The 24,520-nt window shown below is 32.7% G+C and overlaps 2 protein-coding genes across 3 annotated transcripts in view; one reads left to right on the top strand and one right to left on the bottom strand.

The window, feature by feature from the left end:
* The window catches only part of LOC105837584 (syntaxin-17), an 87,945-nt gene extending 79,604 nt beyond the window's left edge, over positions 1–8,341 (top strand). The window contains exon 5 of the mRNA XM_036282930.1: positions 7,926–8,341. Coding sequence (XP_036138823.1) covers positions 7,926–8,233 — 308 coding nt within the window. The 3' untranslated portion in view covers positions 8,234–8,341. The remainder of the gene's footprint in view (positions 1–7,925) is intronic.
* LOC105837583 overlaps positions 1–24,520 on the bottom strand; it is a 329,160-nt gene that overhangs the window by 77,052 nt on the left and 227,588 nt on the right. The gene's annotated exons all lie outside the window — the stretch shown is intronic.

The following is a 24,520-nucleotide window of genomic DNA, read 5'->3' as shown; positions in this document are numbered from 1 at the left end:
GTATTTTCACTGATTTCACTGTCATTTAGAGAGTAATGTACCGATTTGCGATAAAGAAACTTATAAAAAATACATTAATTAAAAATCAAATTTACTAAATTAAAATTTTTTAATAAATACAAAATTATGAGCACAGCAGCATTATGTTTTGTCCATTAATTTTTCAAAAATTTTTTTTGTTATGCAAATAGTAACAAGTATGAGATCTCGTTCTTATACTTGTCTTTGAATGTAATATAACTTTTAATCTCATAAATTAATTGGACTTAATATCGAGCTGCTGCAATCTTGCACTTCTAATGTATAAAGTCGATGATTAATCAAACAGTTAAGTGTACAAGAAATTGTGATAAATCATTTCCGACATTGAAAGTAACAAGTAACTGATTGAAAAATAGACATCGATAAATATATATGATACTCGAGGAAGAGATCAATTTTAGCCTAACAGTTTTATCGTTAAGGAGGATGAATACAAAGTGAAAGGTAATAACCACGTATCATCGCATGAATTCTAAGTAAAGCTCACTATGTTATTATTATTATTTACGCGCAATTTAATTCAGGAAGCATGAAAAATTAGGGAAAAACAGAAGTAAGGAAAATTCCTGGAACCAGTTTCTCACGTTCGATTAAGGAATCAAAAGGGCACGTACAGAATATATGGTGAAATATTATTTGCTTCCATGAAAAGGCATTCATGAGAAAGTTCTACATTCTAAGCTGGGAAAATTACGAAAAGTGTAGATGAAAGAAGTGGAAATTACGATACGGTATATAAAATAATCGTGGAGAGTGAGAGCAGTTTAGAACTTTTCCTCATTTTGATGTCGAATCGATCACTAATAAATAATTTAACCTCTAACACTAACTTGCCTACGCGGACAATTAATGACGATAATCCAATCTGGATTTATTCCACACTCCTCAAGTAATTTAATTCGAGTATGTAAAATACAATAGTTTCATCGAGTTTAATTTAGAAATCTCAAGTGGGATATTAAATACTATATACCATCATACAGGATGTGCCAAATAAATTGTGTAAATAATTGTGTAATTCCCAAGATTATTTGCTTTCGATAAAATTAGAAAAGGTTTAATTGTTGATGTAAGAGTCATAAAATAATTTTATCATTTTAATTCGCGTTGCGCCGCGTGGATCTCGCGTAAACAGAGAAAGGAGAAAGCGATTTTTCAAAACCCGCGATGTTAATCAAGAGTGACATAATGCGGAAGAGTACACGCGGAACGATTGGCGGAGTAAAATGAAACTCGCCACCTCTCTTCGTGTTCCTACGAAGTATCTCTACTTCGGGATGAATTCACTGCGCGGGGAGTCCACAGCGAGCAGGGGAGACAGAGAACACGGAAGGGTACAACAGGCAAGCGACCGGGAGGGAATAGGATCCGCGGGAAAGGAGACTCAATGACCCGTGGACATCCTGTCCTTTGCGGGATCTTTCGCAGAAACGATAAACCGCACATTTTTTCGCGGCTCAAGGGAAACAGAAAAGAAGAGGGAGAAAGAGGAAGAACGACGACAACGATGACCAGCTCGTCGCCACCATGGCAGGAAACGCGGCCTTTATACCTATAAGGCGTTATGACACGCCAAAGAGGTCGGCCGCGTGCTCATTTGCATGCACTTCGGTACAACAATGGTATCAGCCTTACACGAGTCCTGACTAGACGCATCCTGCGGTGGCGAACACCGCCAGCGGCACGACCCGCCGCGAAACACAATGCACGCGCTGTCGGCCTCTTAATGATCGCATTTTTCATGAAAGTCATTAAGAACGCACGAAAACCCGCACATCTCTTAAGAGGAAAAAGCACACAAAGTTCGCGCAATTATAAATGCCATCGTGTTTGAAAGTCTTTTTTGTCAACCGAGACTTAAATGATGATCATATTTATAACGCTGTATATATTCTGAGAAAGTTTTGATAAGATGCATGATCCTCCTTTGTAAAAATTTCACAAACTGCTGCAAAGATAAATTGTTTCTTTTTCACATTTATAATTATACGCTTTACTAAAAATTGAATGAGAATACTCATCGTGAGAGTCATACACTGCAATCACACAGCGAACATTAAGGAGATTCCAGTTTAGAGCACAAAAAATTTAAGAATTTTTTAAACGGTTTTTTAAAGAAAACTGTTGCACATATGTTTTCACGGTTTTTCCCCTATACTTGTATATATTTTACAAACATAGATAAATTTTGGTTAGATGTTTACCAGATTTTATTATGTAAATTTGAAGACATTTAAACACATTTTTCAGGTTGGTTGGCGCACACAAACTACTGAAACTTTAACTTTTGGGTGTGTGTAAAATACATGTCTGTTTGTTACATAAAATCAAAATTTTTGCAAATTATTAAAATGGCGTGATAAAAAAAAACAAATATCAATTTTTTACTAAAATTATTTGAATTTAGCATACACGAAAAAATATGTACAAATAGATATGCAAAAGCACAGAAAAATATACATACAACAGTTTTCCCTAAAAAAAAAAAATAGGCTGCTTTTTCACGCTCAAAATTAAAAAATACATTCCCTTAATCATACGTCATATCAAAACTTTCTCATCTCGACACACCCAAAAATTCTTTTCCAGGTACTTCTCACTTGGAGTTATTTTTAAATTTCAATATCAATACGTGTAATCTGTTGCGAGAAAATTATATCGCGAAAAATCCGAGCTATCGTTTCAGCCGTGGAACGTCGAGCGGAGATAGCAGCGACTTCGCGAAACAACGAAATTGCAGGAGTAACACGACGCTTAGCAACGGAGCAACGCGACTGTACACGCACAATAGGTAGATAAGCGGCAGGCGGTTGTAAGAGGTATGCGGCCAGACTGTCTTACGCGTTGATATGCGCCGAGAAGCAGTGCAGAGGCGGGCGCCCGAGCAACGAAGCCTTCCCGAGCGGGAAAAGCGTTCGCCTTCGTTGGCCGTGCCCGGCGCATCTCTTTATCTGATGGAAAGAAGCCGCCTTCGGAGACTTTTGCCCTCGCGCGAGATCGAGTCCGCGTCTTCGTGAGTCATCGCCGTGGCACCGAGGGCAAGGAGCCTTCCGCTCCACGAGACCGAGTCCGTAAACTCACTTTCTTGCACCGGCAACCGTTCGGGAAGATTACAGTGAAACTTTACGAGTTGAAGCTCACTTTCGTTTGCCCGAGTGGAAGTTCGCGTGCAATCGAAGTACGCGTTTGCAATTCATGGCGGAAAGGTTTATTCTGAAAAGTTAATCATGACGGCCACTGTTGGACTGATTTAAAAAGTCTGCGAGAATTCTAAAAAAGTAAAGCTGTCAATTATAAGTTATTGAAGATGCTGGCTTTCCAATTTATCCTCGAAATTAGTTATTTCAATAAAAAAAATACATTAGAAATTCGATTTCGTCGGTGCTGAGGCCCGATCCAGTCTTTATCTTTGAATTTCACATTTTTTTATGAGATAAGGAAAAGTTACGAAATACTTTTCTGCGCGCATTTTTGTAACTCCGTAATCGGTAGAGAAACGAGTACTATTTTTCATTAACCATGTCTAACTAGAGAAATCTCGAAAGTTATAACTAGATTGACGATCGAACTCGTATAAATCTTCTGTAACTGACACGCTTTTAAGATTTTTCTCGGGGCTCGCTTTCATCGCGGTAAAACTCGTTCGTCTTTATTTTCGTCTGATCTTCTATTCATCTTCCAAAGCAGCAATAATCTTCCTCTCGCCTGGTGCTTTGACAGAAGATAGATCTATATCTTCGCATATGATTACAAGCGACGCGATGTCATATAAAAATGTTATTATTCTCCTTTCAGAAATTAGAACGATCCAATTAACGGTACCCAATTATCGACTTTTAATCGCGTCATTCGCAGTCGATCGTATCAATCGCGGTCGATCCACTATCCGTTCGAGAAGGCACGGCTCACCCAGTTCGAGTGAAGTAGACATCGTCAATTCGATGCGAACGCTTATTATCATGGACACGGGCGTCTGACCGTGAAACGGGCCGTTCGCGCTAACGATGCCTGTAATAGTCCGCGAAATCGACGTACTTCCTATCATTACAGATGAACGCGGCCTTCATCGCTGGTGCACTCTAATGAGTTCTCGGATGACCAATATTTATCGCCAATCTAGGCACTAACAATTTTCTAATGCGCGGCATATATCATGTATTGACGATCGGATCTCCGACGATCGATATTCATTCGCCAATACTCTTGTAGTTTAGAATAAGACTTCAAAATGGCACTATCAGAGTCAAGGATCTTTAAATTAATAACATGTTTAGTTTGATATATTTTCAATATATATATATTTGTTCTCTTTATTTAATATATTTATTATATATTTTCCAAACATATTTAAAAAGCATATTCTTTCATTCAACTTCTCTCTTTTTCATAAGTATCTTCTCAGAACTGGGGAGAATGTTTCAATATCCAGCGTGTTTTAATATAGCTAGCATTGTTAACTTTGAATAAGAAATATTCTTTGAAAGCCTTTATTCGCGGGCCAAGTTTTTATTAAACACGAATGTCGCTCCTTTAGTGCCTTTCAGCGTCGTAATTGGATTTTTTTCAGCGAAAATTACACGAGCGAATCAAATTACTTTACTGTTGCAGCGACTTTTTATATAAAGAGATCGAGCAGAAAGGAAAGTTCGAGTTTGAGATGAAAATGCCGTATAAGGCGACGAATGTGAATCCGCGCAAGTGTCGATACAGTTTTCAGCCGGAAGTTCTACAGACAGCTGGAATATGTGTAAGTAGAAGAAAGTCGGCGCTTTTAATGTTTAATGTCGGTGAAAAATATGGAAGATTAGTGTATTATGCAAAATACAGCGTGGCCGGAACGTTGCGAAACGTACGACGCGATCATTACGCCCGGGCGTGCGCTTTATTCGCTGTTATTTACTCAGTCCCTGATCGCATCGTGAAAGTCCGCTTTACACGCTCTCGCGCATCATTTCGAGAACTGTCGGCACTTCCTTATTAAGATTCATTTTACGAAAATCACTGGTCCATGCGTGACGAGAGCGTGCGGACTGCCACGGTATCTCTTTAGCGCTGGCGCGAAAAAAATCTTTAAAAAATAACAAGTCTCGTTTAAAAAGTCTCTTTTTAAAAAATGAAAAATAAATCATTGAGGAAGTAAAAAGATATTAACATTTATCTTAATGTTTGGGAGAAAAACCGTATCGCAATAAATCAAGATAAATATAAAAAATATAAAATAGAGAAATTGTACTTCTCAAAGAGAGAAAGATTAAATAAAAATTTACAATATATATTATAAAATTAATTTTGTAATTTAAATGTTTAACGTGTTTATTAGTTTTATTTAAATTATTTAGATAGATTATGCATGTCTCAAATATACATGCAATCTGTCAAAAAAGTTAATAAAATAATCTGTTAAATTATATAATAGTAATAGTAATAAGACTGGATTTTTAAAAAAATAGTCTGAAAATTTGAAAAAAAAAAAACGTTTCCTAGAACATAAAGAAGAAAGACGAAAAGGGTATGTAAAAGAAATAAAGCAAATATTTGCGTGGAAACTTGGCACGTTTCTTGAACTCATCGTCTCGAATCTCGAGCAAAGAGACTTGAATGCGATGTAATCGTCAGTCGGAACAGCCCTCTAATATCAGCCGCCGCTTGGGCAGGCCGATAGTTAGTGGAAAGTGCGGGTAAATGTAAAACGTGACGCGGTTTCATTTCAATCCGTCGCACGTAATTGGGTGTAAAAGTTGGTTCACGTTCACAGAGACAAACGAGCCAAACAGTAGGAGAGGGTACGGAATTGGCGAGATCCATCGTTTGATCTCCAGAACACGTTTCTCTCTGTCTCTCCTTGATCCGTACCAATCCTGGAAAGTTTTCCACATATCACGACAACGAAAAATGCAAAGGAAATTGCGTCGAGGAAATGCAACAGAATGACCTAAAGCCTAGGAAGGTAAACGTTACATGAAGGGGGAGGATAAATGAAAGTACGTTCTTTCAGAAAGCTTGTTTTACTTCTGATACTCGCGTGCATTAGACTGACGCCTATAATAAATCTTTGTTCGAGCCTTTCTGATCATTTGCTACCTTCTATGGTGTACGATCTACTTAATAGAAAATTAAATGTCAGCAGGCAGTTTCTATTGTTAAAATAAAATAGAAAGTTATTCTAAAAGTATGCAGGAATAAAACAAAGGAACATTTTTGTAAAGATTAACAGGACAAGTTCTTTTCATGAGAGAAATGACATTTTGCGTCCTGTTTTCTTTTTCTCCCAGAAACTGAAAAAATAATTTGATATAGATAGCATTATTTACACAAATTATGCTGCACAAATTAATAATTTCATAATGCGCATGTTTTCCTCAAATACAAAATAACTCATTATGCCGCAAATGTACCGTTGTAAAACTCAACATAAAAATATTTTTAATAAAACGACACGGTCGGCCGCGCGTTTATATATTATCGGAAATTTCTCACGTCGGTGGACACACCTTAACACGAACGTGTACATAATACAAGATAAATATTTTAACTCCGTAGAAAATGTTCGAAACTATAACCACGCGCGTACAAGACGAGTAAATCACGATTACTTTCTATGGAGTAGTAAGAAAAGACTAGTTCTGAGTATTAAAAAAAAGATTTTACTTGCGATTTTACTTATCGAGTCGTAAATATCAAAAACAGTTCTAACTTCTCCCCATCGTTTATATTGCCGTTATTTATAGAAACTACCACAAAATGCTTTTTACTTTAATTGTAAATTATTTTTTATGAAAAAGCAAGGATATTAAAAAAAAATTAAAAAACCGAATTACTTCTTCCTGAGAATTTGATAGCGTTCTTTTGTACATTGCAAGATAGACAAACTATTGAGACAGTAACAAAGTTGCGACTTCGCTCGTCGAGATTTACATAGCAATAAGCCGAAATACTTTTCTAGTACTGAAAAGATGTTCGACAAGTATGCTTCGGATCAATATGCTATTAATCAACTGGACCCTTAAAATCTAGATAAATATAATAATTAGACTAAATTTCAAACTTAACGCCCCTGCTTTTATTTTCTCATCGATTTATATAATTTCCTTTATATCCAAAGTAAATTGAAAATTCAAGTTTTATTAATTTCCATATAGATTCCGGCCTCTAACCGATAGGAGAGACTGCTATCGGGATCGTATCAAAAATCTCGCGCGAGAAGGCTAGTTTGATATTGATGGACGATTCAGCCCACTTTCCCACACACGTTCATAATTCCGTACGCGGCCCTCGCTCTCGTCGAGAGGGAGGAACCGGTGTTACGGCAATTAATTCGTACCCGATCGACACGCCGCTCCGAGCCCTCCGCTCGAGCGCTCCTTTTTCCCCTGTTCGGGTTCTCATCTCCCATCGTCGTCGTTGAGAGACGATGTGCGCTATTTCCGTGAACCAAATACGGCGGTCGATCAAAGACGGGGAACAGAGAGCGCCGACGCTCACGCGGCGGCGTGAACGATTGATGAGAAGTGTCAGACTGGTTCTCTTTCGGATCCTCTTTTGAAAGCTCGACTTTAACTAAGACGATGACAATCGTACGACAAAGAAACTTAATTAAATGCATTAATAATAATTTCAATAAATATTTTAACAAGCGAAATAAAAATGCAACTTAACTCTTATTAACAAATAAAAATTTTTTGCGTTTCAGCTTTTTTTAACAAATATTAAATAAATTATTATATTATTAAAAATTATTAATATACAACAAATTATATACAATAAATATTATAATTCGTGTAATAAATTATCTGTAAGTACAAGAAAAACAAATTTGATTTCTTTATTGTAACGTACTTTTTTCTTCATTTGTTATTATTTAATTTTCTTCTTTCATTTTGCAGAAAGTCTTTTTTCGAATTCGGTTAACGAACATCATTCAAACCAGTTCGACATTGATGATCAAAAGAATGGCAGAGAGGTGAGGAAGTTTGCACAAGCGCCTCATACATACGTGATTAAAGTAGAACAAGTAATAACGGAATGCACGACGAAATCTCCGCTTCAGGCGCTCGTCGTGATTATTGTTGTCGTACGTGTGTTTTCTATATTTTTTCTATCATGCTCCTCCGACAACAAAGCGCGCCGATTTTATAACCATCGAAAGGCGCTGTCAACCGCTCGAAGTAAACTACTGATCACCATGGATTAATTTTATAGAACAAGGAAGAGTTTTCTTATGCTCTCGAATACATTCGCACGTCTATCAATCATTTGAAATTAGAACAGTCAATGTCATTCTACGTCTTGGAGGCAAAAAGGGGAAGAAAAAAGAAGCAGAATGAGTATTCTACGTTCATATATATAACAATTGCAATATCAAAAGAGATTGCATTGTCGCGCTACGTCTAGATTTTTATAAGACTAGAACAACACAGGCGCGCGCTAAGCGCGCGCTATTTCATTTTTTACTTTTTAAAAATAACAATTGCAATAATGATTATCCTTTCCTTTCTAAAAAAGGGCATGGCATCGATACTCGCATCTCTCGAAGTATTGATATCGCTTTTCCGCGATGCCGATTAAACGTGTGTGAAGTTAGCATCTCAAAGTTTAGCATCTCAAAAAATACTGCAGACTTACTTGCATCTAGCATAGTTCTACAGTTCTTGATAAGTTTCAACAATAGTTACGTTGAATTACGTACTTTAAATAAATTTTTATAAATGAGATGATAACTTCCAAAATCACATAATAGCATCTCACGGTATTTCGAATATACGACCACAATATGTTTAAAAAATGTTTCAATTAATTATATCAACGGAACTCTTTAGAAACTTATTGTCCGGATGTATATGAGAATTGCGTTAAAATTAATAGAACTGTCGATAGTTGAACAGCATCTGACGTCTAACCCTCAAAATTCAAATTTACCGGGCAATATAATTGTTTAAAAAATGTTTTAGTTAATTATAACACCTGAACTCTATAGAAAATTATTGTACGCGTCCGGAACTATATGAAAACTGCGTTAAAATAAATTAATCTGTCGATATTCGATTAGCACTACACGTCTAGCCCTCAAAATTCAAGTTTTTTGGGAAAAATAATTGTTAAAAAAATGTTTTAATTAATTATAACACAATAACTTTTTAGAAAACTATTGTACGCGTCCGGAACTATATGAAAACTGCGTTAAAATAAATTAATCTGTCGATATTCGATTAGCACTACACGTCTAGCCCTCAAAATTCAAGTTTTTGGGGAAAAATAATTGTTTAAAAAATGTTTTTATTAATTATAACACCTTATCTCTATAGAAAATTATTGCACGCGTCCGGAATTATATGAATACTGCGTTAGAATAAATTAATCTGTCGATATTCGATTAGCACTACACGTCTAGCCCTCAAAATTCAGGTTTTTTGGGAAAAATAATTGTTTAAAAAATGTTATAATTAATTATAACACCTTATCTCTATAGAAAATTATTGCACGCGTCCGGAACTATATGAAAACTGCGTTAAAATAAATTAATCTGTCGATATTCGATTAGCACTACACGTCTAGCCCTCAAAATTCAAGTTTTTTGGGAAAAATAATTGTTAAAAAAATGTTTTAATTAATTATAACACAATAACTTTTTAGAAAACTATTGCACGCGTCCGGAACTATATGAATACTGCGTTAAAATAAATTAATCTGTCGATATTCGATTAGCACTTTACGTCTAGCCTTCAAAATTCAAGTTTTCAGGGCAAAATAATTGTTTAAAAAATGTTTTAATTAATTATAACACAATAACTTTTTAGAAAACTATTGTACGCGTCCGGAACTATATAAAAACTGCGTTAGAATAAATTAATCTGTCGATATTCGATTAGCACTACACGTCTAGCCCTCAAAATTCAGGTTTTTTGGGAAAAATAATTGTTTAAAAAATGTTATAATTAATTATAACACCTTATCTCTATAGAAAATTATTGCACGCGTCCGGAACTATATGAAAACTGCGTTAAAATAAATTAATCTGTCGATATTCGATTAGCACTACACGTCTAGCCCTCAAAATTCAAGTTTTTGGGGAAAAATAATTATTTAAAAAATGTTTTTATTAATTATAACACCTTATCTCTATAGAAAATTATTGCACGCGTCCGGAACTATATGAATACTGCGTTAAAATAAATTAATCTGTCGATATTCGATTAGCACTTTACGTCTAGCCTTCAAAATTCAAGTTTTCAGGGCAAAATAATTGTTTAAAAAATGTTTTAATTAATTATAACACAATAACTTTTTAGAAAACTATTGTACGCGTCCGGAACTATATAAAAACTGCGTTAGAATAAATTAATCTGTCGATATTCGATTAGCACTACACGTCTAGCCCTCAAAATTCAGGTTTTTTGGGAAAAATAATTGTTTAAAAAATGTTATAATTAATTATAACACCTTATCTCTATAGAAAATTATTGCACGCGTCCGGAACTATATGAAAACTGCGTTAAAATAAATTAATCTGTCGATATTCGATTAGCACTACACGTCTAGCCCTCAAAATTCAAGTTTTTTGGGAAAAATAATTGTTAAAAAAATGTTTTAATTAATTATAACACAATAACTTTTTAGAAAACTATTGTACGCGTCCGGAACTATATGAAAACTGCGTTAAAATAAATTAATCTGTCGATATTCGATTAGCACTACACGTCTAGCCCTCAAAATTCAAGTTTTTGGGGAAAAATAATTGTTTAAAAAATGTTTTTATTAATTATAACACCTTATCTTTATAGAAAATTATTGCACGCGTCCGGAACTCTATGAATACTGCGTTAAAATAAATCAATCTGTCGATATTCGATTAGCACTTTACGTCTAGCCTTCAAAATTCAAGTTTTCAGGGCAAAATAATTGTTTAAAAAATGTTTTAATTAATTATAACACAATAACTTTTAGAAAACTATTGTACGAGTCCGGAACTATATGAAAACTGCGTTAGAATAAATTAATCTGTCGATATTCAATTAGCACTTTACGTCTAGCCTTCAAAATTCAAGTTTTCAGGGCAAAATAATTGTTTAAAAAATGTTTTAATTAATTATAACACAACAACTTTTTAGAAAACTATTGTACGCGTCCGGAACTATATGAAAACTGCGTTAGAATAAATTAATCTGTCGATATTCAATAAGCACTACACGTCTAGCTCTCAAAATTCAGGTTTTTTGGGAAAAATAATTGTTTAAAAAATGTTATAATTAATTATAACACCTTATCTCTATAGAAAATTATTGCACGCGTCCGGAACTATATGAATACTGCGTTAAAATAAATTAATCTGTCGATATTTGATTAGCACTTTACGTCTAGCCTTCAAAATTCAAGTTTTCAGGGCAAAATAATTGTTTAAAAAATGTTTTAATTAATTATAACACAACAACTTTTTAGAAAACTATTGTACGCGTCCAGAACTATATGAAAACTGCGTTAGAATAAATTAATCTGTCGATATTCGATTAGCACTACACGTCTAGCCCTCAAAATTCAGGTTTTTTGGGAAAAATAATTGTTTAAAAAATGTTATAATTAATTATAACACCTTATCTCTATAGAAAATTATTGCACGCGTCCGGAACTATATGAAAACTGCGTTAAAATAAATTAATCTGTCGATATTCGATTAGCACTACACGTCTAGCCCTCAAAATTCAAGTTTTTTGGGAAAAATAATTGTTAAAAAAATGTTTTAATTAATTATAACACAATAACTTTTTAGAAAACTATTGTACGCGTCCGGAACTATATGAAAACTGCGTTAAAATAAATTAATCTGTCGATATTCGATTAGCACTACACGTCTAGCCCTCAAAATTCAAGTTTTTGGGGAAAAATAATTGTTTAAAAAATGTTTTTATTAATTATAACACCTTATCTTTATAGAAAATTATTGCACGCGTCCGGAACTCTATGAATACTGCGTTAAAATAAATCAATCTGTCGATATTCGATTAGCACTTTACGTCTAGCCTTCAAAATTCAAGTTTTCAGGGCAAAATAATTGTTTAAAAAATGTTTTAATTAATTATAACACAATAACTTTTTAGAAAACTATTGTACGAGTCCGGAACTATATGAAAACTGCGTTAGAATAAATTAATCTGTCGATATTCAATTAGCACTTTACGTCTAGCCTTCAAAATTCAAGTTTTCAGGGCAAAATAATTGTTTAAAAAATGTTTTAATTAATTATAACACAACAACTTTTTAGAAAACTATTGTACGCGTCCGGAACTATATGAAAACTGCGTTAGAATAAATTAATCTGTCGATATTCAATAAGCACTACACGTCTAGCTCTCAAAATTCAGGTTTTTTGGGAAAAATAATTGTTTAAAAAATGTTATAATTAATTATAACACCTTATCTCTATAGAAAATTATTGCACGCGTCCGGAACTATATGAATACTGCGTTAAAATAAATTAATCTGTCGATATTTGATTAGCACTTTACGTCTAGCCTTCAAAATTCAAGTTTTCAGGGCAAAATAATTGTTTAAAAAATGTTTTAATTAATTATAACACAACAACTTTTTAGAAAACTATTGTACGCGTCCAGAACTATATGAAAACTGCGTTAGAATAAATTAATCTGTCGATATTCAATTAGCACTACACGTCTAGCTCTCAAAATTCAGGTTTTTTGGGAAAAATAATTGTTTAAAAAATGTTATAATTAATTATAACACCTTATCTCTATAGAAAATTATTGCACGCGTCCGGAACTATATGAATACTGCGTTAAAATAAATCAATCTGTCGATATTCGATTAGCACTTTACGTCTAGCCTTCAAAATTCAAGTTTTCAGGGCAAAATAATTGTTTAAAAAATGTTTTAATTAATTATAACACAATAACTTTTTAGAAAACTATTGTACGAGTCCGGAACTATATGAAAACTGCGTTAGAATAAATTAATCTGTCGATATTCGATTAGCACTACACGTCTAGCCCTCAAAATTCAGGTTTTTTGGGAAAAATAATTGTTTAAAAAATGTTATAATTAATTATAACACCTTATCTCTATAGAAAATTATTGCACGCGTCCGGAACTATATGAATACTGCGTTAAAATAAATTAATCTGTCGATATTCGATTAGCACTACACGTCTAGCCCTCAAAATTCAAGTTTTTTGGCAAAAATAATTGTTTAAAAAATGTTTTAATTAATTATAACACAATAACTTTTTAGAAAACTATTGTACGCGTCCGGAACTATATGAAAACTGCGTTAAAATAAATTAATCTGTCGATATTCGATTAGCACTACACGTCTAGCCCTCAAAATTCAAGTTTTTGGGGAAAAATAATTGTTTAAAAAATGTTTTTATTAATTATAACACCTTATCTCTATAGAAAATTATTGCACGCGTCCGGAACTCTATGAATACTGCGTTAAAATAAATCAATCTGTCGATATTCGATTAGCACTTTACGTCTAGCCTTCAAAATTCAAGTTTTCAGGGCAAAATAATTGTTTAAAAAATGTTTTAATTAATTATAACACAACAACTTTTTAGAAAACTATTGTACGCGTCCGGAACTATATGAAAACTGCGTTAGAATAAATTAATCTGTCGATATTCAATAAGCACTACACGTCTAGCTCTCAAAATTCAGGTTTTTTGGGAAAAATAATTGTTTAAAAAATGTTATAATTAATTATAACACCTTATCTCTATAGAAAATTATTGCACGCGTCCGGAACTATATGAATACTGCGTTAAAATAAATTAATCTGTCGATATTTGATTAGCACTTTACGTCTAGCCTTCAAAATTCAAGTTTTCAGGGCAAAATAATTGTTTAAAAAATGTTTTAATTAATTATAACACAACAACTTTTTAGAAAACTATTGTACGCGTCCAGAACTATATGAAAACTGCGTTAGAATAAATTAATCTGTCGATATTCAATTAGCACTACACGTCTAGCTCTCAAAATTCAGGTTTTTTGGGAAAAATAATTGTTTAAAAAATGTTATAATTAATTATAACACCTTATCTCTATAGAAAATTATTGCACGCGTCCGGAACTATATGAATACTGCGTTAAAATAAATCAATCTGTCGATATTCGATTAGCACTTTACGTCTAGCCTTCAAAATTCAAGTTTTCAGGGCAAAATAATTGTTTAAAAAATGTTTTAATTAATTATAACACAATAACTTTTTAGAAAACTATTGTACGAGTCCGGAACTATATGAAAACTGCGTTAGAATAAATTAATCTGTCGATATTCGATTAGCACTACACGTCTAGCCCTCAAAATTCAGGTTTTTTGGGAAAAATAATTGTTTAAAAAATGTTATAATTAATTATAACACCTTATCTCTATAGAAAATTATTGCACGCGTCCGGAACTATATGAATACTGCGTTAAAATAAATTAATCTGTCGATATTCGATTAGCACTTTACGTCTAGCCTTCAAAATTCAAGTTTTCAGGGCAAAATAATTGTTTAAAAAATGTTTTAATTAATTATAACACAATAACTTTTTAGAAAACTATTGTACGCGTCCGGAACTATATAAAAACTGCGTTAGAATAAATTAATCTGTCGATATTCGATTAGCACTACACGTCTAGCCCTCAAAATTCAGGTTTTTTGGGAAAAATAATTGTTTAAAAAATGTTATAATTAATTATAACACCTTATCTCTATAGAAAATTATTGCACGCGTCCGGAACTATATGAAAACTGCGTTAAAATAAATTAATCTGTCGATATTCGATTAGCACTACACGTCTAGCCCTCAAAATTCAAGTTTTTTGGGAAAAATAATTGTTAAAAAAATGTTTTAATTAATTATAACACAATAACTTTTTAGAAAACTATTGTACGCGTCCGGAACTATATGAAAACTGCGTTAAAATAAATTAATCTGTCGATATTCGATTAGCACTACACGTCTAGCCCTCAAAATTCAAGTTTTTGGGGAAAAATAATTGTTTAAAAAATGTTTTTATTAATTATAACACCTTATCTTTATAGAAAATTATTGCACGCGTCCGGAACTCTATGAATACTGCGTTAAAATAAATCAATCTGTCGATATTCGATTAGCACTTTACGTCTAGCCTTCAAAATTCAAGTTTTCAGGGCAAAATAATTGTTTAAAAAATGTTTTAATTAATTATAACACAATAACTTTTTAGAAAACTATTGTACGAGTCCGGAACTATATGAAAACTGCGTTAGAATAAATTAATCTGTCGATATTCAATTAGCACTTTACGTCTAGCCTTCAAAATTCAAGTTTTCAGGGCAAAATAATTGTTTAAAAAATGTTTTAATTAATTATAACACAACAACTTTTTAGAAAACTATTGTACGCGTCCGGAACTATATGAAAACTGCGTTAGAATAAATTAATCTGTCGATATTCAATAAGCACTACACGTCTAGCTCTCAAAATTCAGGTTTTTTGGGAAAAATAATTGTTTAAAAAATGTTATAATTAATTATAACACCTTATCTCTATAGAAAATTATTGCACGCGTCCGGAACTATATGAATACTGCGTTAAAATAAATTAATCTGTCGATATTTGATTAGCACTTTACGTCTAGCCTTCAAAATTCAAGTTTTCAGGGCAAAATAATTGTTTAAAAAATGTTTTAATTAATTATAACACAACAACTTTTTAGAAAACTATTGTACGCGTCCAGAACTATATGAAAACTGCGTTAGAATAAATTAATCTGTCGATATTCAATTAGCACTACACGTCTAGCTCTCAAAATTCAGGTTTTTTGGGAAAAATAATTGTTTAAAAAATGTTATAATTAATTATAACACCTTATCTCTATAGAAAATTATTGCACGCGTCCGGAACTATATGAATACTGCGTTAAAATAAATCAATCTGTCGATATTCGATTAGCACTTTACGTCTAGCCTTCAAAATTCAAGTTTTCAGGGCAAAATAATTGTTTAAAAAATGTTTTAATTAATTATAACACAATAACTTTTTAGAAAACTATTGTACGAGTCCGGAACTATATGAAAACTGCGTTAGAATAAATTAATCTGTCGATATTCGATTAGCACTACACGTCTAGCCCTCAAAATTCAGGTTTTTTGGGAAAAATAATTGTTTAAAAAATGTTATAATTAATTATAACACCTTATCTCTATAGAAAATTATTGCACGCGTCCGGAACTATATGAATACTGCGTTAAAATAAATTAATCTGTCGATATTCGATTAGCACTACACGTCTAGCCCTCAAAATTCAAGTTTTTTGGCAAAAATAATTGTTTAAAAAATGTTTTAATTAATTATAACACAATAACTTTTTAGAAAACTATTGTACGCGTCCGGAACTATATGAAAACTGCGTTAAAATAAATTAATCTGTCGATATTCGATTAGCACTACACGTCTAGCCCTCAAAATTCAAGTTTTTGGGGAAAAATAATTGTTTAAAAAATGTTTTTATTAATTATAACACCTTATCTCTATAGAAAATTATTGCACGCGTCCGGAACTATATGAATACTGCGTTAAAATAAATTAATCTGTCGATATTCGATTAGCACTTTACGTCTAGCCTTCAAAATTCAAGTTTTCAGGGCAAAATAATTGTTTAAAAAATGTTTTAATTACTTATAACACAATAACTTTTTAGAAAACTATTGTAAGAGTCCGGAACTATATGAAAACTGCGTTAGAATAAATTAATCTGTCGATATTCGATTAGCACTACACGTCTAGCCCTCAAAATTCAGGTTTTTTGGGAAAAATAATTGTTTAAAAAATGTTATAATTAATTATAACACCTTATCTCTATAGAAAATTATTGCACGCGTCCGGAACTATATGAATACTGCGTTGAAATAAATTAATCTGTCGATATTCGATTAGCACTACACGTCTAGCCTTCAAAATTCAAATTTTTGAGGAAAAATAATTGTTTAAAAAATGTTTTAATTAATTATAACACAATAACTTTTTAGAAAACTATTGTACGCGTCCGGAACTATATGAAAACTGCGTTAAAATAAATTAATCTGTCGATATTCGATTAGCACTACACGTCTAGCCCTCAAAATTCAAGTTTTTGGGGAAAAATAATTGTTTAAAAAATGTTTTTATTAATTATAACACCTTATCTCTATAGAAAATTATTGCACGCGGAACTATATGAATACTGCGTTAAAATAAATTAATCTGTCGATATTCGATTAGCACTTTACGTCTAGCCTTCAAAATTCAAGTTTTCAGGGCAAAATAATTGTTTAAAAAATGTTTTAATTAATTATAACACAATAACTTTTTAGAAAACTATTGTAAGAGTCCGGAACTATATGAAAACTGCGTTAGAATAAATTAATCTGTCGATATTCGATTAGCACTACACGTCTAGCCCTCAAAATTCAGGTTTTTTGGGAAAAATAATTGTTTAAAAAATGTTATAATTAATTATAACACCTTATCTCTATAGAAACGTATTGCACGCGTCCGGAACTATATGAATACTGCGTTGAAATAAATTAATCTGTCGATATTCGATTAGCACTACACGTCTAGCCTTCAAAATTCAAGTTTTTGAGGAAAAATAATTGTTTAAAAAATGTTTTAATTAATTATAACACAATAACTTTTTAGAAAACTATTGTACGCGTCCGGAACTATATGAAAACTGCGTTAAAATAAATTAATCTGTCGATATTCGATTAGCACTACACGTCTAGCCCTCAAAATTCAAGTTTTTGGGGAAAAATAATTGTTTAAAAAATGTTTTTATTAATTATAACACCTTATCTTTATAGAAAATTATTGCACGCGTCCGGAACTCTATGAATACTGCGTTAAAATAAATCAATCTGTCGATATTCGATTAGCACTTTACGTCTAGCCTTCAAAATTCAAGTTTTCAGGGCAAAATAATTGTTTAAAAAATGTTTTAATTAATTATAACACAATAACTTTTTAGAAAACTATTGTACGAGTCCGGAACTATATGAAAACTGCGTTAGAATAAATTAATCTGTCGATATTCAATTAGCACTTTACGTCTAGCCTTCAAAATTCAAGTTTTCAGGGCAAAATAATTGTTTAAAAAATGTTTTAATTAATTATAACACAACAACTTTTTAGAAAACTATTGTACGCGTCCGGAACTATATGAAAACTGCGTTAGAATAAATTAATCTGTCGATATTCAATTAGCACTACACGTCTAGCTCTCAAAATTCAGGTTTTTTGGGAAAAATAATTGTTTAAAAAATGTTATAATTAATTATAACACCTTATCTCTATAGAAAATTATTGCACGCGTCCGGAACTATATGAATACTGCGTTAAAATAAATTAATCTGTCGATATTTGATTAGCACTTTACGTCTAGCCTTCAAAATTCAAGTTTTCAGGGCAAAATAATTGTTTAAAAAATGTTTTAATTAATTATAACACAACAACTTTTTAGAAAACTATTGTACGCGTCCGGAACTATATGAAAACTGCGTTAGAATAAATTAATCTGTCGATATTCAATTAGCACTACACGTCTAGCTCTCAAAATTCAGGTTTTTTGGGAAAAATAATTGTTTAAAAAATGTTATAATTAATTATAACACCTTATCTCTATAGAAAATTATTGCACGCGTCCGGAACTATATGAATACTGCGTTAAAATAAATCAATCTGTCGATATTCGATTAGCACTTTACGTCTAGCCTTCAAAATTCAAGTTTTCAGGGCAAAATAATTGTTTAAAAAATGTTTTAATTAATTATAACACAATAACTTTTTAGAAAACTATTGTACGAGTCCGGAACTATATGAAAACTGCGTTAGAATAAATTAACCTGTCGATATTCGATTAGCACTACACGTCTAGCCCTCAAAATTCAGGTTTTTTGGGAAAAATAATTGTTTAAAAAATGTTATAATTAATTATAACACCTTATCTCTATAGAAAATTATTGCACGCGTCCGGAACTATATGAATACTGCGTTAAAATAAATTAATCTGTCGATATTCGATTAGCACTACACGTCTAGCCCTCAAAATTCAAGTTTTTTGGCAAAAATAATTGTTTAAAAAATGTTTTAATTAATTATAACACAATAACTTTTTAGAAAACTATTGTACGCGTCCGGAACTATATGAAAACTGCGTTAAAATAAATTAATCTGTCGATATTCGATTAGCACTACACGTCTAGCCCTCAAAATTCAAGTTTTTGGGGAAAAATAATTGTTTAAAAAATGTTTTTATTAATTATAACACCTTATCTCTATAGAAAATTATTGCACGCGTCCGGAACTATATGAATACTGCGTTAAAATAAATTAATCTGTCGATATTCGATTAGCACTTTACGTCTAGCCTTCAAAATTCAAGTTTTCAGGGCAAAATAATTGTTTAAAAAATGTTTTAATTAATTATAACACAATAACTTTTTAGAAAACTATTGTAAGAGTCCGGAACTATATGAAAACTGCGTTAGGATAAATTAATCTGTCGATATTCGATTAGCACTACACGTCTAGCCCTCAAAATTCAGGTTTTTTGGGAAAAATAATTGTTTAAAAAATGTTATAATTAATTATAACACCTTATCTCTATAGAAAATTATTGCACGCGTCCGGAACTATATGAATACTGCGTTGAAATAAATTAATCTGTCGATATTCGATTAGCACTACACGTCTAGCCTTCAAAATTCAAGTTTTTGAGGAAAAATAATTGTTTAAAAAATGTTTTAATTAATTATAACACAATAACTTTTTAGAAAACTATTGTACGCGTCCGGAACTATATGAAAACTGCGTTAAAATAAATTAATCTGTCGATATTCGATTAGCACTACACGTCTAGCCCTCAAAATTCAAGTTTTTGGGAAAAAATAATTGTTTAAAAAATGTTTTTATTAATTATAACACCTTATCTCTATAGAAAATTATTGCACGCGTCCGGAACTATATGAATACTGCGTTAAAATAAATTAATCTGTCGATATTTGATTAGCACTTTACGTCTAGCCTTCAAAATTCAAGTTTTCAGGGCAAAATAATTGTTTAAAAAATGTTTTAATTAATTATAACACAATAACTTTTTAGAAAACTATTGTACGCGTCCGGAACTATATGAAAACTGCGTTAGAATAAATTAATCTGTCGATATTCAATTAGTACTACACGTCTAGCCCTCAAAATTCAGGTTTTTGGGAAAAATAATTGTTTAAAAAATGTTATAATTAATTATAACACCTTATCTCTATAGAAAATTATTGCACGCGTCCGGAACTATATGAATACCGCGTTAAAATAAATTAATCTGTCGATATTCGATTAGCACTACACGTTTAGCCTTCAAAATTCAAGTTTTTGGGGAAAAATAATTGTTTAAAAAATGTTTTTATAAATTATAACACCTTATCTCTATAGAAAATTATTGCACGCGTCCGGAACTATATGAATACTGCGTCAAAATAAATTAATCTGTCGATATTCGATTAGCACTTTACGTCTAGCCTTCAAAATTCAAGTTTTCAGAACAAAATAATTGTTAAAAAAATGTTTTAATTAATTATAACACAATAACTTTTTAGAAAACTATTGTACGCGTCCGGAACTATATGAAAACTGCGTTAGAATAAATTAATCTGTCGATATTCGATTAGCACTACACGTCTAGCCCTCAAAATTCAAGTTTTTGGGGAAAAATAATTGTTTAAAAAATGTTTTAATTAATTATAACACAATAACTTTTTATAAAACTATTGTACGCGTCCGGAACTATATGAAAACTGCGTTAAAATAAATTAATCTGTCGATATTCGATTAGCACTACACGTCTAGCCCTCAAAATTCAAGTTTTTGGGGAAAAATAATTGTTTAAAAAATGTTTTTAATAATTATAACACCTTATCTTTATGGAAAATTATTGTACGCGTCCGGAACTATATGAAAACTGCTTTAAAATAAATTAATCTGTCGATGTTTGATTAGCACTTTACGTCTAGCCTTCAAAATTCAAGTTTTCAGGGCAAAATAATTGTTTAAAAAGTGTTTTAATTAATTATAACACAGTAACCTTTTAAAAAACTATTGTATGCGTCCGGAACTATATGAAAACTGCGTTAAAATAAATTAATCTTTCGATATTTGATTAGCACTTTACGTCTAGCCTTCAAAATTCAAGTTTTCAGGGCAAAATAATTGTTTAAAAAGTGTTTTAATTAATTATATCCCCGGAACTTTTTAGAAAATTATAGTACGCGTCCGGAACTATATGAAAACTGCGTTAAAATAAATAAATCTGTCGATATTCGATTAGCACTTCACGTCTAGACTTCAAAATTCAAGTTTTTCGGGCATAATAATTGTTTAAAAAATGTTCTAATTAATTATAACAATGTAACTTTTTAAAAAACTATTGTACGCGTCCTGAACAATATGAGAACTGCGTTAAAATAAATAGAACTGTCGATATTTGATCAGCATCTCACGTCTAGCTCTCAAAATTCAAGTTTTCCGGGTAAAATAATTATTTAAAAAATGTTTTAATTATTTATATTACCGAAATTCTCTAGAAAATTATTGTACGCGTCCGTATCTATATGGGAACTGCGTTAAAAGAATTAGAACTGTCGATATTCAACCAGCATCTCATGTCTAGACCTATAAATATAAGTTTTCCATTTAGATAGTTGTTGAAAAATACTTGTAAAATTTTTTAATTAATTAATTTTGTCTGTCTGAGATGCTAGTTACACCAAATCCACGTGCGCAAACGTACACTCATATATGCGTATGTTTTGTAACAAAAAATTATTTTTTCATTAATTTAATCGTCAGAACTATTGATAGGACGTCTCTAAACGATAGAACTCTATAGATTTAGTCTTCTCTGTGGTCGTATATTCGAAATACGTTGAAATGCTATTATGTGATTCTGGAAGTTAGCATCTCATTTATAAAAATTTAATTAAAATAGGTAATTCAGCGGAACTATTGTTGAAACCTATCAAGAACTGTAGAACTATGCTGGATGCAAGTAATTCTGCAGTATTTTTATAAGATGCTAAACTTTGAGATGCTAACTTCACACACGTTTTATCGGCATCGCGGAAAAGCGACAACAATACTTCGAGAGATGCGAGTATCGATGCCATGTTTTTTTTTAGAAAGGACTCATCCGTTAAGCAACAACATGGCAAAACTGATTCGAAGCGTCGCGAGAGCTTACGAAATAAAATATTTTCATTTAGCAATGCTGATGAGGCAATTCTGACTATCTATCTGGGTCTCTCCCTCGCAGATCGTGACCGTTCGTACGTGAAAGCGGGGTACGCCCGATCGAAGTGCCTCGATCGAACAATTAAACAATTGTCAGGGCCGACCCACTTCCCTGCCAGGACATATTGTCCTTCCCCATGTACATACACCACCGTATGGAGCGTGGCACTTTCGATCTACTGTGGACGTCTCTGTAGAAATCGTTCAGATTAAAATCGCCCGATCGCGTGCGTTCGGCTTATTTGGTAGAGCGATCAAATGCAGAGAGGATGCTACCGGCAACATAAATATAGTACATTCGGAGAAGACACAAAGAAAAGTATATTATATAAGTAAATATATAACACATTTATATAATTTATAATATATAATTATTATCTATAATTTATTTAATTTTTCCTATTACGAATTCTTTCAAGATGTCAACTGGCACTTAGATTAGAATCTTTAATTATCTGGTTATGTAAAGCCTTAGTATTGATTATTTAAATTTATACTATCAAGGCAATTAAAATTTATCTAATATCAACTTGTTCAACTTAAACAGGAGTACTACATTAGCAAATTCTTCATTTAGCTCGATTATTATTTATTCAAGCACTTCAGACATACGGGTTGAAATGCATTCCCAACTGTGAGCATATCAACGTCGCGCTTACGGGGAAATTGTTCCGATTAATAATTAATCAATTCGATAATGTTGTCTCGCGTTATCGCCTGCGCGATACTATCCGGTCTTCTTTATTACCACTTGCCGATGATAGATGGATCGATCCAGACGAAGCGTTAAACTACCCATTACCACCACGCATTCCCGATCGCATCATCGCGCGGTTAATAAGATAATAAGTACCATGCTGGGGATGAATAATCGTGATAGGGCGCCCCGAAGCCGCCGGTCCTCGCCAGTGCGAGAGTACGTCGCGCGGTGGCGATTAACCGCAGCAATAAGGAAGCGTCCACGGATTAATTAACAGGCCTCCTTTATGGTTTTTGAGGCGAGAGAATGCACTTAGGACGAATCGATGATTAGTAAACCGGCATTTCTCGATCATTTTACAACGGTACTCCCGTCGATGGGAATTCGACGTCGGGATATTTCAATTCCATGCCGCCGGCCGCCCGTTTTGAAACGGGCTAAGACACGTGCGGCGAACTCGGAAACGCGTTTCCTTTTACGGCCAAAATCCGTCGATGGCAGACGCGCGTTATCGATCGATCAAAATTATAATCGCGACGTTAAGTAGCGGCTTCGTCGAAGTGAAAGTCCGTCTCTGCTAACGTCCGTCGTCGACTCGTCTCTCGGTTATGTCGGGTGTATACGACTTTGCGCGACGCGGCGGACAGCACGCATCTTGTATCTAATTATCGAGGAATGCTTTGTATAGAGGAGACCGCGCGCCGGCCGTACGAGCTTAACAACTCAGCAGAAGAAAAAGAAACGAGATTGAGCGGTATACGCAGCACGCACTTACGCATACGACATTTCGGTTAATTTCGCATTCGCGCCGTTCTTTCTTTCCTTTTCTCTTTTGCGGCGGCTTTTAACGAGCGTTAAGGAATACATTATCGAGAGATAATTCGGCGATCTGCGAAAACGCGACTTGTAACTTAATATGGTAATTCCGAACGGGTGAGAGACCGTCGCTACTCCGCATTCGCGAACTATTATATTTTCTTTTTTTTTTTAACTTCTAACTTGTCTACTGAATTATTTAATTATAATTCAAGTATCATGTACATGTTCCAATACTGAGGAAAAAGAGCACTCCTTTATTTTTTAATCAATAATTGTGCATGATCATTGAACTGGATTGATTAAAACTGCTTGTCAAACATCCACGGCTTACAGTTAATTCTTCTCAATTTATTTTTAATTTAAGAGCAGGAAAGGTAAAATGAAAATATATTAGCCTGTGTTTATAAGCAATTTCTTTACCTTTTAGCACTAATCTGATCTCGTAATTTCGACGAATGTTGTTCTGCATGTTGATCATTTTGGACGTCTTGATGACGGAGGGATATGAAAAAATGGTGAAAATTATAGACTCGAGGATCGCAAACCGCCCAGGTTATTCATTCACACTCGGGTTTCCAAAGGGCGGGCCATTTTTTACGTGCGCGTGATGGATAATTAATAATTATAAAGCGATCAAGGGAAGGACGCCATTTATGC

This window comes from Monomorium pharaonis, chromosome 2, assembly GCF_013373865.1.
Source record: "Monomorium pharaonis isolate MP-MQ-018 chromosome 2, ASM1337386v2, whole genome shotgun sequence".
Classification (NCBI taxonomy): domain Eukaryota; kingdom Metazoa; phylum Arthropoda; class Insecta; order Hymenoptera; family Formicidae; genus Monomorium; species Monomorium pharaonis.
The sequence above is the reverse complement of the archived record's forward strand: the minus strand, read 5'-3'. Positions and strand labels throughout refer to the sequence as shown.